The following is a 15294-nucleotide window of genomic DNA, read 5'->3' as shown; positions in this document are numbered from 1 at the left end:
AGTGAGGTTGGCCCAGGATCGAACATTGTTTCGTTCTGCTGTGCATGGGGTCGCTATGAGTCGGTTCCGACTCGATGGCACCTGACAACAACAACAACAGCATTAACTGATGGTACATGGAGGGGATTATAATCACTGTAATGAAACACGGTGTATGATTTCTTGAATGTAAAATTGATTACCTGTCCAGTAAACTTTCACTCCATCCACAATAAAAATCGTTGAGGGAAAAAAAGGTATTTAGTGATTCATAAAAAAGTGCATAAAGGGTGAGGGTAGCTTTGAAAAACACTACTTGGTATTTTACTTCCCTCATTGTCAGATAACATTGATTTTATTTTGGAAGATAGCTATATTTTAATCATATACTTCAATAAATGTTCTATTGTTGTTAAGTATCGAGTCAGTTCTAACTCATAGCAACCTTGCATAGGGGGTTGCCTAGGAGTGGCTGCTGAATTTGAACAGCCGACCTTGCAACTCACACCAACCTTGCAATCCAGTGCTTATCCTACAGCACAGCAGCAGACTGACTAAAAATGTAGATGGAAAGAGTCAAACACATAATTTATATTTAATTTCATTAACCCTTTACAAAGCTCAGAATTATAACTTTAGAAAAGATTGCGCTGCAGCTGAATGCACATTTAATATTAACATAATATAAAACCAATAGTATAAGCAAATTATAAAGAATTCCTGTTGAGAACAAGCAACTATAGAATATTAATAAATGCAAAGATGTAAAGAATTTTTCTGAATATAACTGCCTAAATTACCAAAGTTATTAATTATAAGGATTTGGTATTACCAAAAAAGCAAGTTATATTTATATTCAAGTGTCTTGGAACTGTTCTTCACTCTTAATTATAACATTAAAATAACAGTACTAGCAAACAGCTCTGCCATCACTTATGGAAGTCTCAAATTTACTGACAATCAATTTCTTACACATTATGTACAATATTTTAAATAAGAATGGAAGTAGAAGGAACAAAGTACAGTAAAAACATCAAAAAACAATTTGTATAAAAATGTGTGACATGAAAAATGAGTATTTGAGGACCTTACTCCATTAATTTTTTTCAAGCAACATAGTAGTTTAGTCTTTTTCTCTCTTATAATACACCTAAATTAAGTATATGCATAGGAAAATTACTAAGTGTAATATGAGCTAGTCTTTGTAAAACAGCACATTGAAAAGAGTCTTATATAAACTTTTTCTTCAAAATAAGGATCTAGCAAGAGAGAAAAAAAAATATTCATATATAAAATGAGTCCACATGGTTGTCTAGATGATTGAGATGTTCTTGAAGTCCCTTAGGATTAAAATATAAAATATTAGTGAGTGAGAAATATTACTCTGCTATACACTATTTGAATGGACGTTGAGTGTTTTGTCTTGGAGGGAACAGACAGAACTAAGTAGAGTGCTTTATAAAACACGTATAATTAAATGAAGTCCATTATCATAAAGCACCAATTCCAAAGTTACTAATTTTAGTTTTAAAACTGAAATTATTTCCAATTAAAAGCAGCAGAGTTTCTGGAACACCTAAACTTTATAAGGCTGTCTTCACAAACTTCATTTTAATGTATAATGTCTCAAAACTAAATGTGTATGAACTGCTGAATGTAAAATCAATTTGCTCTGTAAAGTATCACTCAAATCATTATATACATTTTTTTTAAAAACCTCGCTTAAAATACTTTAATCCCAGTCCATGCTGTAATTCATACCATCAAAAAATGATAAATGCATACAAATTATGGTAATTTATGTGATTCCATAAGTGAACATTTATATATTTCTTAATGCTGCAGTATATTCATTTTCCTAATGTTTTCTACCTGTGAATTAACACCTAATTCTTTGAATAGCAAATCTCCTTATAAGAGCTAAGTCAGTTTTAAATTAATTCTCAAAAATACTATTTATCCTCTTAAGTTATTTCGTTTTCCAAGATGCATAAAAACAATCTCAAAAAAAATACTTAAAAATAACTATAAATTCTGCAGTCAAAAATACGGAATAATGGCTTGTGCCACGCATAAGGGCCCTGTATGCTTAAGAGCTGAAAGATTAGGTTGCTAAGACATTATTTGTTGTTGTTGTTGTTAAGTGCTGTTGAGTCGGTTCCGACCCATAGCGACCTTGTATAGGGTTTCCAAGGAGCAGCTGGTGAGCTTGAACTACCAACCTTGCAGTTCAAAGGGCTTTGCAGTCTGGCACATTAACCCACAGCACCACACCATTATAGCTGTCTCCAAGAAGGCTGTCATGAAGAAGGCAATTGTTGTTAAGTACCATGGAGTCGGTTCCAACTCATAGTGACCCTGCACAGGATTTCCGAGGCTGTAAATCTTTACAGGAGCAGAACGCCTTATCTTTCTCCCACGGAACTGCTGGTAGTTTCAAACTGCTGACCTTGAGGTTGGCAGCCCGACTCATAACCACTATGCTACCAGAGCTCCTTGAAGAAGGCAGTACAACTATTTTAACATATGATATTCCAGAAGGCAGGACAAGTTATAGGAAAACAGATTTCTGATATAATTTTCAGAAAAGTTGAGCGTATAAAATTGGAAAATGAAATCATGGAGAGGTTGTAAAACCTATATAGTTGAAAATGTAGGTACAAGACTGTAGTTGTTGCTGTTGTTATTGTTTTTAAATGCTACCAAGTCCGTTTTGACTCACAGCAGCCCTTTATATGGTTCCCCAGACTGTAAATCTTTCTGGGAGCAGGAAATCTCACTTTTCTGTCATGGAGCAGCTTGGTGGGTTTGAACCACTGACCTTGTGGTTCACAGTCCCATGCTTTTCCTACAGAGCTAGAATGGTTTTCTAGAATAATGTACAAAAAAAGTACCAGATAAAAGACTTGGACTCATACAATCACAAAGGTTTCTTTCAATTAGAATGTTCTCAGAATTCTAAAATATTTCATCCCAAAAATGATGACCTAATAACACAACATTATCAATGTGTAAGAATATCTGGGTTACTTGTCATATGCTAGTGAGTTGCATGAACACTTCCCCTTAACAAGGGGAAGTGACATTTTAGAAATGGAAACAGCCAATTTGCTTGCCTGTGTGTTCCAATTTGCTCCCTTTAAGTAGCAAAATTAATTAAGTTCATATCAAATTTTATTTGAAGAATTCTTCATCATCACTTGAAAAACTGGAGATTTGCCATTCCTTTACCCTCAACCCACCAAGTGGAAGATTAGAAAATCATAGAAAGAATGTTTTTTTTTTTGCTTTTTAAGTTATCACTTCTTAAATTCAGAGAAGTTTACAAAAGTGAAAAATAACAAAAGATGGATAATTGGAATTCATTACCTTACTAAATAGTTACTATTCTACTATACCAGGATTTGCTACCAGAACTACTGCTTGGGTAGTATAATTAATTACTCATGTTTGCTCCACTCACTCATTTAGACACAAATAAAAAACATGACCCTAAATAAAGTAAATATTTTTAGAAAAGACACAAGTTAAAATGTGAACCCTGACAGACATAGAGGTTCATGACTTTTGTGCATCTTTAAGACTTTCCATAATAAAGAGAAACCCTACATAAAAAATAAAATTCAACTATCATTTAATAGAGATAAATGTGATGCTAGTATATTTTCTAAACTACAGGAAGAAGAGGTAAATGATTCAGCATCCACTCAACTTTACACAAATGTACCAGAATTCAAATCTGATAATGTTTAAGTCCTACTGACATTTCATTAAGCAAATGTAATCAACAGTACTGGCTTGAAACACGGGTTAAATTAAATATTTCAGTAGCCTTTCTCTTTAAAAAGAAAAAAAAAATCACATTTTATGTTGTAAAAAAAGAGGTTGTAAATTTGAAATGTTGAAAATAGTATGATTACGAAAACTCAAGAGCACTTTTATTGGCACTTGAGATGGAAAAACATTATCATGGAGGTTTTCTTCTTTTTCTTAACTTAAAATGTATAGTGGCTTCAAAAAACTATCCTGTTTCTATACTACATTTCTAAGGATTTTCAATCTAGCAAAAGTTCTTTATCTTATTTTTGTTTAAAATTAAAACTTGTATTAACAAGAGAGTTAAGATGGAAGATGAATGTGGCATTAGGCTGAGAGTCAAAGGATTCTAGTTATACCTTAAACTTGTCACTGAAGTCTTTGGGGGTCATCATGCTCATTTATAAAATAAGTCACACAAAATGAATTCAATACTCTTCCTAGTTTTGGAGTACATACAATAAGATGACTTTCACAGTGAGTATATACATTAGCTCGACATAATAGGTGCTATACTTTTATGCTAACGATAGTGATAAAATACTGTGGATAAAACAGAAACCCATACAAACTGTGCAAAGGCAGGAATATTTATGCAAATGTGATTTTAAAAAACCAAAAACAACTCTCATGAAATATGTGCTAAATGTCTCAAGAACCTATCTCTTCTTGTATGGACTTACATACAGTTACAACATTATATGTTGTAAATAAAGCTGAAAAAAGTTGGATAAAAATTCCAGTTCAATCAAGACAAATGACTTGCAGACAGAAAGAAAATTTCTGAAAAATAATTTTTTGACATCCAGTATCTGCAGCATTCATTCTCCCATTCTGCAGTTTGTGTAAGAGAAAGAGTTTACTCTTGTGGCATATCGAAATCAAGAGTACGGAGTGGAATATACTTAAGAAAATGGCCTGCCTAATAAATCAAAACTAATGGGATTTAGTCACAAGTATAAATGTTTTTTGTTTTCGTGTTTGTATTGCATAGGTAAAACACAAAGTTAATTCCCTTGTATTTATATAAATAGTACTGTACTGGTAATCTTCCAACTTTTCCACATTATGAAGTCAAAAAAGAAGACAATGCAAATAAAAATACAAATTTCTTTAGTAGCATGGAACAATTCATAACGGTTAATTTGTAATTTTGAAACCAATAAAAGTAAACAAGCAAACCCACCCAAATTTAGTCAACAAGTGGGCCATGTGATCCAAGGGTGTTATAATGAAAAACCAACTGCTTTCATGAATAACATAGTTAATGACACCTCTATTTTGTTATGTTGTAAAACAATTGCCAGGAAAATGTGATTTAAATATCATTACTGTGTCCATATGTTGGGGAAAGGTATCTTGGGTAAAAGACAGAAAAAGGAATATAGTACTCAAAGATGAATACAATGAAGTACATAATTGGGATAGGAAGGGTCATCAGTGTGGAGAGGACATTTGTATTTAATTTACACATATAAGAATTCAAAGGTATATTAGTAGTTAAAAAACAAAAATTTAGAAAGTGATCAGCAAAAGGGATTTGGCTTTTTAAAAGAAATGGTATCGACAGAACAAAAAAACTGAATGTAGATAATAAGCTAGTATTGTGGTATTGTGATGATTTAACCACAAATGCCTTCCCTATTTAAGTATTCCAATCAGTACTGTTAGTACACGTACCTCGGAGAATTCTTTCCTCATGGCAACGAAGAAAGTCCCAGATTCTAACAGTGCCGTCATCAGAGCATGTAGCAAATTTATTATCCGTGGGTGAGAAACTGTTACATGAAGACACACAGCAGGGGAAAGAAGTCAGCATTTAATGGATTATCTGTGCTTCTCAGACAGGGAAAAATAAAACACTGTGCTGCGTTACAAATAGGAGGGGGAAGTATTCAATAGTGAAGAAACCAATGAAAGAGAATGGTGTCATCTAACAAAAGCATCTCATCCTTAGAGTAACAGATTAGCTGCTTCTTAGTTTTCAATCATCAATATTCAGAGAACTTTACAAATGTATTATCAGTAACAATGCAACCCATGTTCCCGTAGTATATTACTCCCCTGTCAAATCAGCGAAGAAAATGGTGTTTAAAACAAGTTTTAGTAATGAAACTAAATGAATTCCAATTTTATAGTATTCCTATATATAAACAATCTTTGAAATCACGCAGGAAGACTGCTCACAAATTACTATCACTTTCTGCCTCCAATTCTTTATGAAATGAAAAGCTGAAAAAACTCAGGCAGGTTTCTAAGACAGGTTGCTAAATATCTCTACATATGTTTTTCCTCATGTGTCTGTGAAAAACTTTCACACCTTACTCCTGGCAAACTATCCCATGAATGTTGTTCATTTTAGAATAGGAATATTCAGACTTGTGTTTAAAGGCAAAGAATTTGCTACAAAGGAGGGAGGCATTTTTCCTCCCTGTTGTGAAAGACCATCACATGTCTCAACTCAAAGAACTGCCTTGAACTTCTGAATCCAATGACTAAGGACCAACTGTGAAAGCTATGACACTAGGGCAATACCTATAAACAAACATGTTTACCCAACAATCTTTGTTAAGATTCTGAAAGCATAAAAAGTGACTGCAGTGATGATGTTTCTATAAAGACGGCAACCTTCTCCCAACATGAGCGGCACCATGACCTTAAAGAATGCTGTTAAGCTTTATTCTGAGGCAGCAGCAATTCTTCAGGCTTCCTTTTGAAACTTTTTTTTTTTTTTTTCAGTTTTACTTTACATATCTCACTGATACGTAAAATATACAAGTCACTGAAAATTATTAAAACTCCACGTAAAGTACATTTGCATAACTGGTGTTATCAACAGTGAATCAGAGGAAAATTCCTAGAGTCTTCTTGGCAATACTCTGCTTACAGCTTCAAAGTTTGAAGAACCCATGATTAATCCATTAATGTTTGCCACATCCAGAGAGTTATCTGTGAGGGATTTTAGTCCTACTATATTTTTCTTTTGAAGTCGTGGCATAACCAAGACAACCAGTTCTTCACTTAAACCCTTTTTCTTGTATTCTGTGTGAACTTTGAAGGTGTTTTCTGTAGGCTTTAGATTTTATTTAGTTATGCAATTAAAGACTGAATTCTTTATTGGAAATGAAATATTCTTGTCTTACACAGTAGGTAATAAAAAGGAGTAACGTATACACATTAATGACCATAAATAAAGAGAGAAAACCAGTGCAAAATGCGGCACACAATACATCTCTAACATATTGCAAAGGCAGACACCAAGACCACACTATTTCAGAAAGGTGCCAGCAAAATGGTGAATATGTGAAAACAAAGAAAAATATTGTGTTTATAGGGTGCAGAAATATTCCCAAAATCTGACAGAGCCCATGCATCTCTGCACCAAAAATACACTTAGAGAATAGTTTAACCAGGACAATAGGGACTACAGAAAATGGTATATTGTGTATAAACCTGGCCTCTCTAATCGCCTCCTTATGTGCCTGGAACATCTTGACGTTGTTCATATTCGACTGCCAGTATTTCACATATCCTCCATGGTCTGCTGTCAACATCCACATGTCATTATGTGACCAAGTCATAGCCCTAACTGGGCTATCGTGAGCCTGTGAAAACAGAAAGTAACTGTAGATATTGCTTCAAAGGATATGTAATTCAAGGCAAAAATTAACAGCAATGTTTTCTCCGATTACTTAGTGATGTCAATAAAGGAAAACATATCTCAAATACTTTACAGTGCCACAGGATGAGTTAATGTCTACTATTACCTGTAATATTGTTTCAAAATTGAAAGTAAGTCCATTCCATAAAGTGAACTCCCCACTAGAAGCTCCAGTTACCAATCGTCTTCCTTCTGGAGTCCACTAAGATAGAAAAATTAGACAAGTTATACAACTGACAAATCCTCAAACTTAACTAATGAAAGAGTCTTTACTTCTAACATATCCAATAACTAACATTAAGCAAAAGATAATGGCATTGCTTTAGTACAGCTCACACTTATAAGCAAGTATTTTGCCAGAAAGGAACTTATACTAACATAGAGCAGAGAAAGTTCTAGCACTTTAGTGTGCTTACTAGAACACATTTTAAGTACCTGGATAAGTTAAACACTCTTATGAATGGCATACAGCACTTCAAAGCAAAATAAGCATACGCTATAGTGGTTACAAATCAGGCTGCTACCATCTGTTCCACAGGAAAAAGATGAGGCTTTCTGCTCCCGTAAAGATTTGCAGCCTCGGAAACCCTGTGCAGGGCTCACCGTGAGTCGGAACCGACTGCATGGTACTTAACAACAAATATTTTCCTAGGATACATGATTTATAAAGAACAGTTACAACATTCAAGTCCAGCCTGACTTATGACAAATCCAAATGTTTCATAGTATAACAGTGCGTAAGTCTTTCAATGGTTGTGACCTTTCAGAAGTAGTTCACCACACTTGATTTTTAAGGTGCCACTAGGTAAACTGAAACTGCCAACTTTTCAGTTACTAGTCACACATTCAGACATTTGCACGACCCAGATAAGCAGGTCAAAGCATTGAGTAAACTAATCTAAGTCACAAAGAAACATCCAAGACTGAATGAAATACTCAGGGTCTTCTAACTAGCAGACCAATACACACAAAAAGGTTATAGTATTTTATGGGAAAAAAAAGAGGAGTAACAAAGAAGCAAATCAAAGACATCAAAGTAAAACTCTCCTCCATTCACAGTACTAAACAGTGACAAATCTTCTGCTGATCTACTCCCAGACAATTTATTACAGTAAAGTTATGACTAATTAATACTATACCATATTTTAAATCCATTAATTTACATGCTAAAGGAATCTGTGACCAACATCTTGATCAATTTAAAACAAAAACACCAAAAAAAAAGTAAGACAAAAAGCATTGTTTACTTTTATTTTCTAGTTCTTATGATGGACTGAAAGGAACCCTGATGGTGTATTTAATTAAGCATTGAGCTTCTTTCTTCCAGATGCAATGCAGAAAAAAAGATGGTGCTATCTGCTCTAGAAAAAGCTTTAAAATCTTGCAAACTCTACAAAGCAGTTCTATTCTGTCTTACAGAGCACTGTGAATCAAAATAGATGTGATGACAGTAGGTATGAAGGATGGCACATTTTCCTTAGAAGACGTAAACACATTATTCTTGCTGTTGGTAGGTAATCTTAAGTACCAAATCATGGTTATCCTATGTACAACAGAATGAATCACTGTCTGATTCTTCACCATCCTTATGACTGTTGTAATGTTTTAGCCCATTCTTGTTATCAATATGCCATCCATCTTATTGAGTCTTTGTTGCAGACTGTGCAGACCCGGTCAGGAGTTCGAGGCCCTACGGGCCCAAGTGTTGCAGACCATACAGGCCGATGGCTCTGAGGAACAAACTCTAGCAACTTAGCAGACATAGCAAACTGTCTTTCATCTTATTGTTGTTATGTTTATTATTAATTTCATACATAAAGCCTTGATATCCACAGATAAATGTAAGAACCTTTCCTAGAAGCCGAGACTTCCTCCCTAATCTCTCCCAGGTGCAGGCCATTCAACTAGGCCCCTGAAAACCTGGCTCAGGAAGCCAACACAGCGGGACTCCTCCCAAGCCTTTTGACCTTCCTTCTCACCTTCCCCCAACTGAGCTCAGGTGCTATAGATACGTTAATTGAGCCTGAGAAACCAAGTTGCGGACCTGGGATTCAAACCTGCGAATTACGATGTAAAGTTGCCTGAATGTCTGGAAAATTACGTATGTAGCTGTACCTTGTCTTAGTCCCTCCCAGCTTGGTGTAAAGCTCCTCTCCTAAATAAAACTGGGGCGTGGACCGACCCAGGTGTGCATTACAGCTTGGAGGGCGTGTTGTATGGCTGACTAGGCATGTGTGGATGACCAGCTAGCAAAGGGAACTTACTGCCCGCATAGCTAAGATGTTTGCTATGCGGGATCTTACTGCCCTCATGGCTATTATGTTCACCACGCTTGATCTGCTGGACGCCAGTAATGTATCCACTCTGGTTTTGGGGTGTCTCTTTGTCTCTCTCTTTGCGTCTTTGTGTCTCCTCTTTTGATCCCTATCGCTGCCAGATATCCCCACCTCGTGAACCAAACATCCGTGTCGAGGCAAGTCCCAGGCAAGTATTCTATTTTAACCCTGGCCTTCCACCTTACCAAGCATGATGTCCTTCTGCAAGACATCCAAAGTATGAAAGATGAAGTCTCCCCATTGTAGCTTACAAGAAGCTAGCCAGTGGTTAATTCTTCCAAAACAGATTTGTTCATTCTTCAGGAAATCTATAGTATACTCAATATTTTTTGCCAACACACACCATAATTCAAATGTATCAATGCTTCTTCCTTATTCATTGTGCAACTTTCACATGCAATTGAAAATATCATGACTAGGTCGGGCATACTTTAATCCTCAAAGTGACTGACACCTTTGCTCTCTAACACTTTAGAAAAGTTTTATACAGATTTGACATTGGTTGATTTCTTGAATGTTGCTTCCATGAGTGTTGATTGTGGAGCCAAGAAAAATTGTCTTTGACAACTTCAATCCTTTCTGTATTTATCATGATGTTATTTATTGGTCTATATGTATGGATTTTTGCTTTCTTTACATTGTGGTGCAAATCATACTGAAGGTTGTACTGCTAGATTTATTTTATCAGTAAATACTTCAAGTTCTCTTCACTTCCAATAAGCCAGGTTGTGTCATCTGCCTATCACAGGTTGCTAATGAGTCTTCCTAAACTGATGCCATGTTCTACTTCAAATAATCCAGTGTCTCAGATTATCTGCTCATCATACAGATTAAACATATGGCCAGAAGATACAACCTTGAAACACATCTTTGCTGATTTTAAATTACTCAATACACCCTTGTTCTGTTCTTACAAATACCGCTTGGTGTAAGTACAGATTTTGCATGAGTGTTAACATGGACTCACATGTGTCCATCACAAAACACCTGAAAGTTTGGAAAGGCAATAACACAGTGGTTTGGCAGTTCATGATGTGAACTGATAATGATAAACCAGTAAGAGGATTAAACCTGGGCTGCTCCCACCTTCATCCATCCCCAGCACAGAGGCAAGTCTCAGAAGTTTGGAGCCATATGGTTGGGATCCATGCCAGTATGAAGCATGATGACTACACTATTTTTGTCTGGAGTCAGGCGAGCTTGGCTCCAGATGTAGAGCACCCTCAGATTTAACCAGCCAGTCACCCTGCCCGAATTGCTCTGTGGTCCTGACACTGAAACCAGTTCCATCAAGGGCCTCCACAAACTACCTCCAGACTGAGTTCCCTGTACATAAATAACACGGAGGCAGATAGGATTGTGTTTAAGGCCAGGAACACTGCTGTCACGTCCCTCTGATACCCACCTCATGACCTCCTTGTCTTGATGGCGTTTTCTCCTGAGTGTTGTTGTTATGTGCCGTGGAGTCGGTTCTGACTCATAGTGACCCTGCACAGGGTTTCCAAGGCTGTAAATCTTTACGGGAGCAGAAAGCCTCATCTATCTCCCACGGAACAGCTGGTAGTTTTGAACTGCTGACCTTAAAGTTCGCAGCCCGACTCATAACCACTACGCTACCAGAGTAGCTCCGGAAAAATAAAAGGTTGCCTACAAAAGGAGAATCAGTAAGACTAAGCTCTGATTTCTCAGAAATGCAGGCAAAAAGGCAATGGGATGGCATATATAAAACTCTGAAAGAAAAAAATACCAACCAACAAGCATATACCCAGTAAAGCTGCCCCTCAAATACGACAGTGAAATTAGGACATTTCCAGAAAAACAGAAAGTAAAGGAATTTGTAATATCAAAACCAACTTTAAGTTTGAACTGCTGTGCAGTCCAGTGCTGATCACACAGCACAACACCAGAAAAATAGGAAACTGGAGGTATCAGTTTACAATGACATCAACTACAAAGCAAAAAAGAGGGAATAGAGTAGATACAGAACTTGCAAATGGCAAGAAAGTCAAGTAGAGCTGAAGATAAAACAGTCTGTTTCAATGGTGAAAATTAAATAAATAAATCAGAGTAACTTCAAAGAGAATGACTAGACCTTCATATCACATAAATGAGAGGAGTATCAGAAAGATTTCTCAAACATTTACACAACAGAAATGAAAATGAAAAGAAAACACACAAAAATGAGCTCAGCGAAGAAAACTGTGAATAAAGAATCAGTAGTACCACACACACACACACAAAAAAAAAACAAACAAACAAAAAAAAACCCACCACATAGTAAGAAAATAGAATCCTTCAAAATGCTGTTAACAACAGACACATCAAAAAGATGGAGACAGCATAAATGCTCAACAGAAGAATGGTCAAACAAACTTTTGTAAACACACACACACAGTGGAAATACTACAAATCATTTAAGAATATGAATGTTAAGAATCTGCAAAACACCTCACAATAAACCTGAAGGACATTGTATAAAGTGAAATTAGTCAATCACAGAAGGACAAATATTGCATTTGACCAATGCTGCAAAGAGTTAAGGAAACGTTTTCTTAATAAATGAAACCATTTGATTCCTGTGTACAGTTACTGTTATGCTGTTGGAAAAAACGTATTTGCAATGAGTAAGTCAATAGTCTTGAAAAATTTTATCATGTGATCTCCAGCATCACTGGTGTCACCAAAGCCTTATTTTCCAATAACTGATCCTTACTCTTTGTTTCCAACTTTTGCATACCAATCACCAATAATTATCAATCTACCTTGACTGCAGATCCAAACAATTTAAGACTGAAAAAACTAGTTTGTTGTTGTTGTTATGTGCCCTGGAGTCGGTTCCGACTCATAGCGACCCTGTACAGGGTTTCCGAGGCTGTAAATCTTAACGGGAGCAGAAAGCCTCATCTTTCTCCCACGGAATAGCTGGTAGTTTCGAACTGCTGACCTTGCGGTTCGCAGCCCGGTTCATAACCACTATGCTACCAGAGCTCCTTGAAAAAACTGGTAGAATTCTTTAATTTCTTAATCATTGGCTTTACTGGTTGGTGAATTTGAATAAGTGTCATATCAGCATGTCTTTCTGTAAGCACATGTACATTATTATGTCACAGACAGCACTGTACTTCAAGATCTTGAAATGCTTTTGACAATGAAAGCAATGTCATTCCTTTTTGTCATTCCCAGCAAGTATGGATCTTTACATGTTCCATTTCATTTTAACAACTTTCAATGATCACAATTCAAAATGCAGCTGTTTCTTCTCATCAACAAATGTAAGTTCTGAAATGTAAGTTGCTCCATTCATGTCATTAAGGTCAACTGTACTTTAAGAAGGCAGCTCTTCCCCAGTCATATTTTGAATGACTTCCAGTCTGAGCGGGCTCTTCCCCAGTCATATTTTGAATGACTTCCAGTCTGAGTGGCTCTTCTTCTGGCACTATATCAGACAATGTTCCACTGCTATTCATAAGGTTTTCAGTGGCTAACCTTTCAGAAGTGGCCCACATCTCCTTCTTCCTAGTCTGTCTTACTCTAGAAGCTCTGCTGAAACCTGGCCACCAAGTGTGACCCTGCTGATATTTAAAATACCAGTGGCATAACTTCTATTATCACAGCAACAAATAAGCCACCAACGTACAATAAACAAGTGAGCGGTGGATATTACCTTAAAAGATTCAAATATACAAAATGTTGGTACAATCACCCTATTTTCTAAAACAAAAAGTTTGACAGTTGGAAACTCTAATAAGAACAAAATATATAATGGGGACTTATTTGATACATATTTAATAATCTGGCATTTTATTGCTCACCTATAGATCATCATTATTAAGAATGTTGTTGTTAAGCACCATTGAATCGAATCCAACCCATAGCAACTCTATACAGGGTTTCCAAGGAGCCACTGGTGAGCTTGAACCACCAACCTTGCAGTTCAAACAACTCTGCAGTGGGACGCATTAACCCACAGTGCCACAACAATAAGTCTCCTAATTTCTTTGTTTTCATATCCAATATGGATCACTTCATGGATTTAACTGATTCTCTGTGATTTGGCAGTTATATAAAGATACAACAGCAGCCCAAGATCATTAAGTGGTACAGTAATTAGGGTGGAATGCAATGCCTGGTCTGTCACATCATATCTCTGATCCTAAATAAGGAGAAATGTCCCTAGGGTGTGGCCTATATCACCTTTATCTTACAAGAGATAACATAAGAAAGAAGCAGTACAAAATAAAGAAGAAGGAGGAGGGGAACATGTCCTTGGACTCAGGGTCCCTGGGACGAAAACCTCACAGGCCCAACTGAAGTTTGATGTCAAGATGCATGAATGTGGCCAAAAGACGCCAGGCTTTTGTTAAAGAGACAAGGACCTTCCCCCACCAGGAACCCACAGAGAAGAAAGCCTTCCCCTAGAGCTGATACTCTGAATTCAGAAATCTAACCTCCTTCACTGTGAGAAAGTCTATTTGTTAAAGCCAACAACTTGTGGCATTTCTGTTATAGCAGCATTGTTTGTTGTTGTTAATTGCCAGCCAGTTGTGGTTCCCACTCATAGTGACTCTAGTGGGTTTGAATCACTAACCTTGTGTAGCAGTTCAGCACCACACAGCCAATCCCAACCCAGTCAACATCACATGCAAGCAATCTGTAGACACAAAGCACAGTCTCCATTTCTTAATAATTGTAATTTGGTTTATGCCTCTGTTATCCACAATTTTCTTCTGAAGACTTATAACTTGATAACCAACTGTGGTCTTGACTAAAAAGGCACATAATACAACCCAAATTAAAAACAACTTGCAAAGGAGCAAAATCAGACGGCCTTATGGAAAGACATTTAAATTCAATAGTAGTTAAAACCAAAACTACCGAACCCAATGTCATCGCATTGATTTTAACTTACAGTGATCCTATGTAGGATTTCCAAAGCTATAAAACGTTATGGTAGCAGAAAGCTTCATCACTCTCTTGCAGGTGGTGTAGAGTGCCAACCTTGCAGATAGCATTCCACTGCTTTTCCTACAGCGTCACATTAGTAGTTTGGGAAGTCAAAATTAAAAGTAACCATGAGGTTTAATTAGTCTTGCAAAAAGAATTAAGATCAAAATATTGGAAAATGATGTTCTTGCTGTTCCAGGTGGAAAAGAGAATTGTTACAATCTTTTTGGGATAACTATCTAGCAACATGAATTAAAATTATAGTTACATTCTCTATGGCTCAGAATTTTCACCTCTGGAAATATAACCATAAAAATAAAGCCCCAGAACACGCAACGCATGTATAAGGAAGCTAATTGCAGAACTGTTCAATGTAGCAGAAAGCTACAGACAAAAGAGAATTCCTAAAAGGAGTGCTGAATAAAACATTGGTATAACCACACTACCAAGGAGCTCTGGTAGTGTAGTGGTTACGCATCGGGCTGCGAACCTTAAGGTCAGCGGTTCGAAACTACCAGCCGCTCCGCGGGAGAAAGATGAGGCTTTCTACTCCCGTAA

The 15294-nt window shown here is 36.5% G+C and overlaps 1 protein-coding gene across 2 annotated transcripts in view; it reads right to left on the bottom strand.

The window, feature by feature from the left end:
* WDR33 (WD repeat domain 33) overlaps window positions 1-15294 on the bottom strand; it is a 131578-nt gene that overhangs the window by 94654 nt on the left and 21630 nt on the right. For both annotated transcript variants that reach the window (XM_006876200.1, XM_006876201.1), the window contains exons 4-6: window positions 7563-7658; window positions 7249-7400; window positions 5476-5573 (exon numbers count right to left, since the gene is read on the bottom strand). In XM_006876200.1, coding sequence (XP_006876262.1) covers window positions 5476-5573; window positions 7249-7400; window positions 7563-7658 — 346 coding nt within the window. The remainder of the gene's footprint in view (window positions 1-5475; window positions 5574-7248; window positions 7401-7562; window positions 7659-15294) is intronic.

The sequence above is a fragment of the Chrysochloris asiatica genome, unplaced genomic scaffold (assembly GCF_000296735.1).
Source record: "Chrysochloris asiatica unplaced genomic scaffold, ChrAsi1.0 scaffold00363, whole genome shotgun sequence".
NCBI classification, from domain to species: Eukaryota; Metazoa; Chordata; class Mammalia; order Afrosoricida; family Chrysochloridae; genus Chrysochloris; species Chrysochloris asiatica.
Note: the sequence above shows the minus strand (reverse complement) of the source record. Positions and strands in the feature narration are given on the sequence as shown.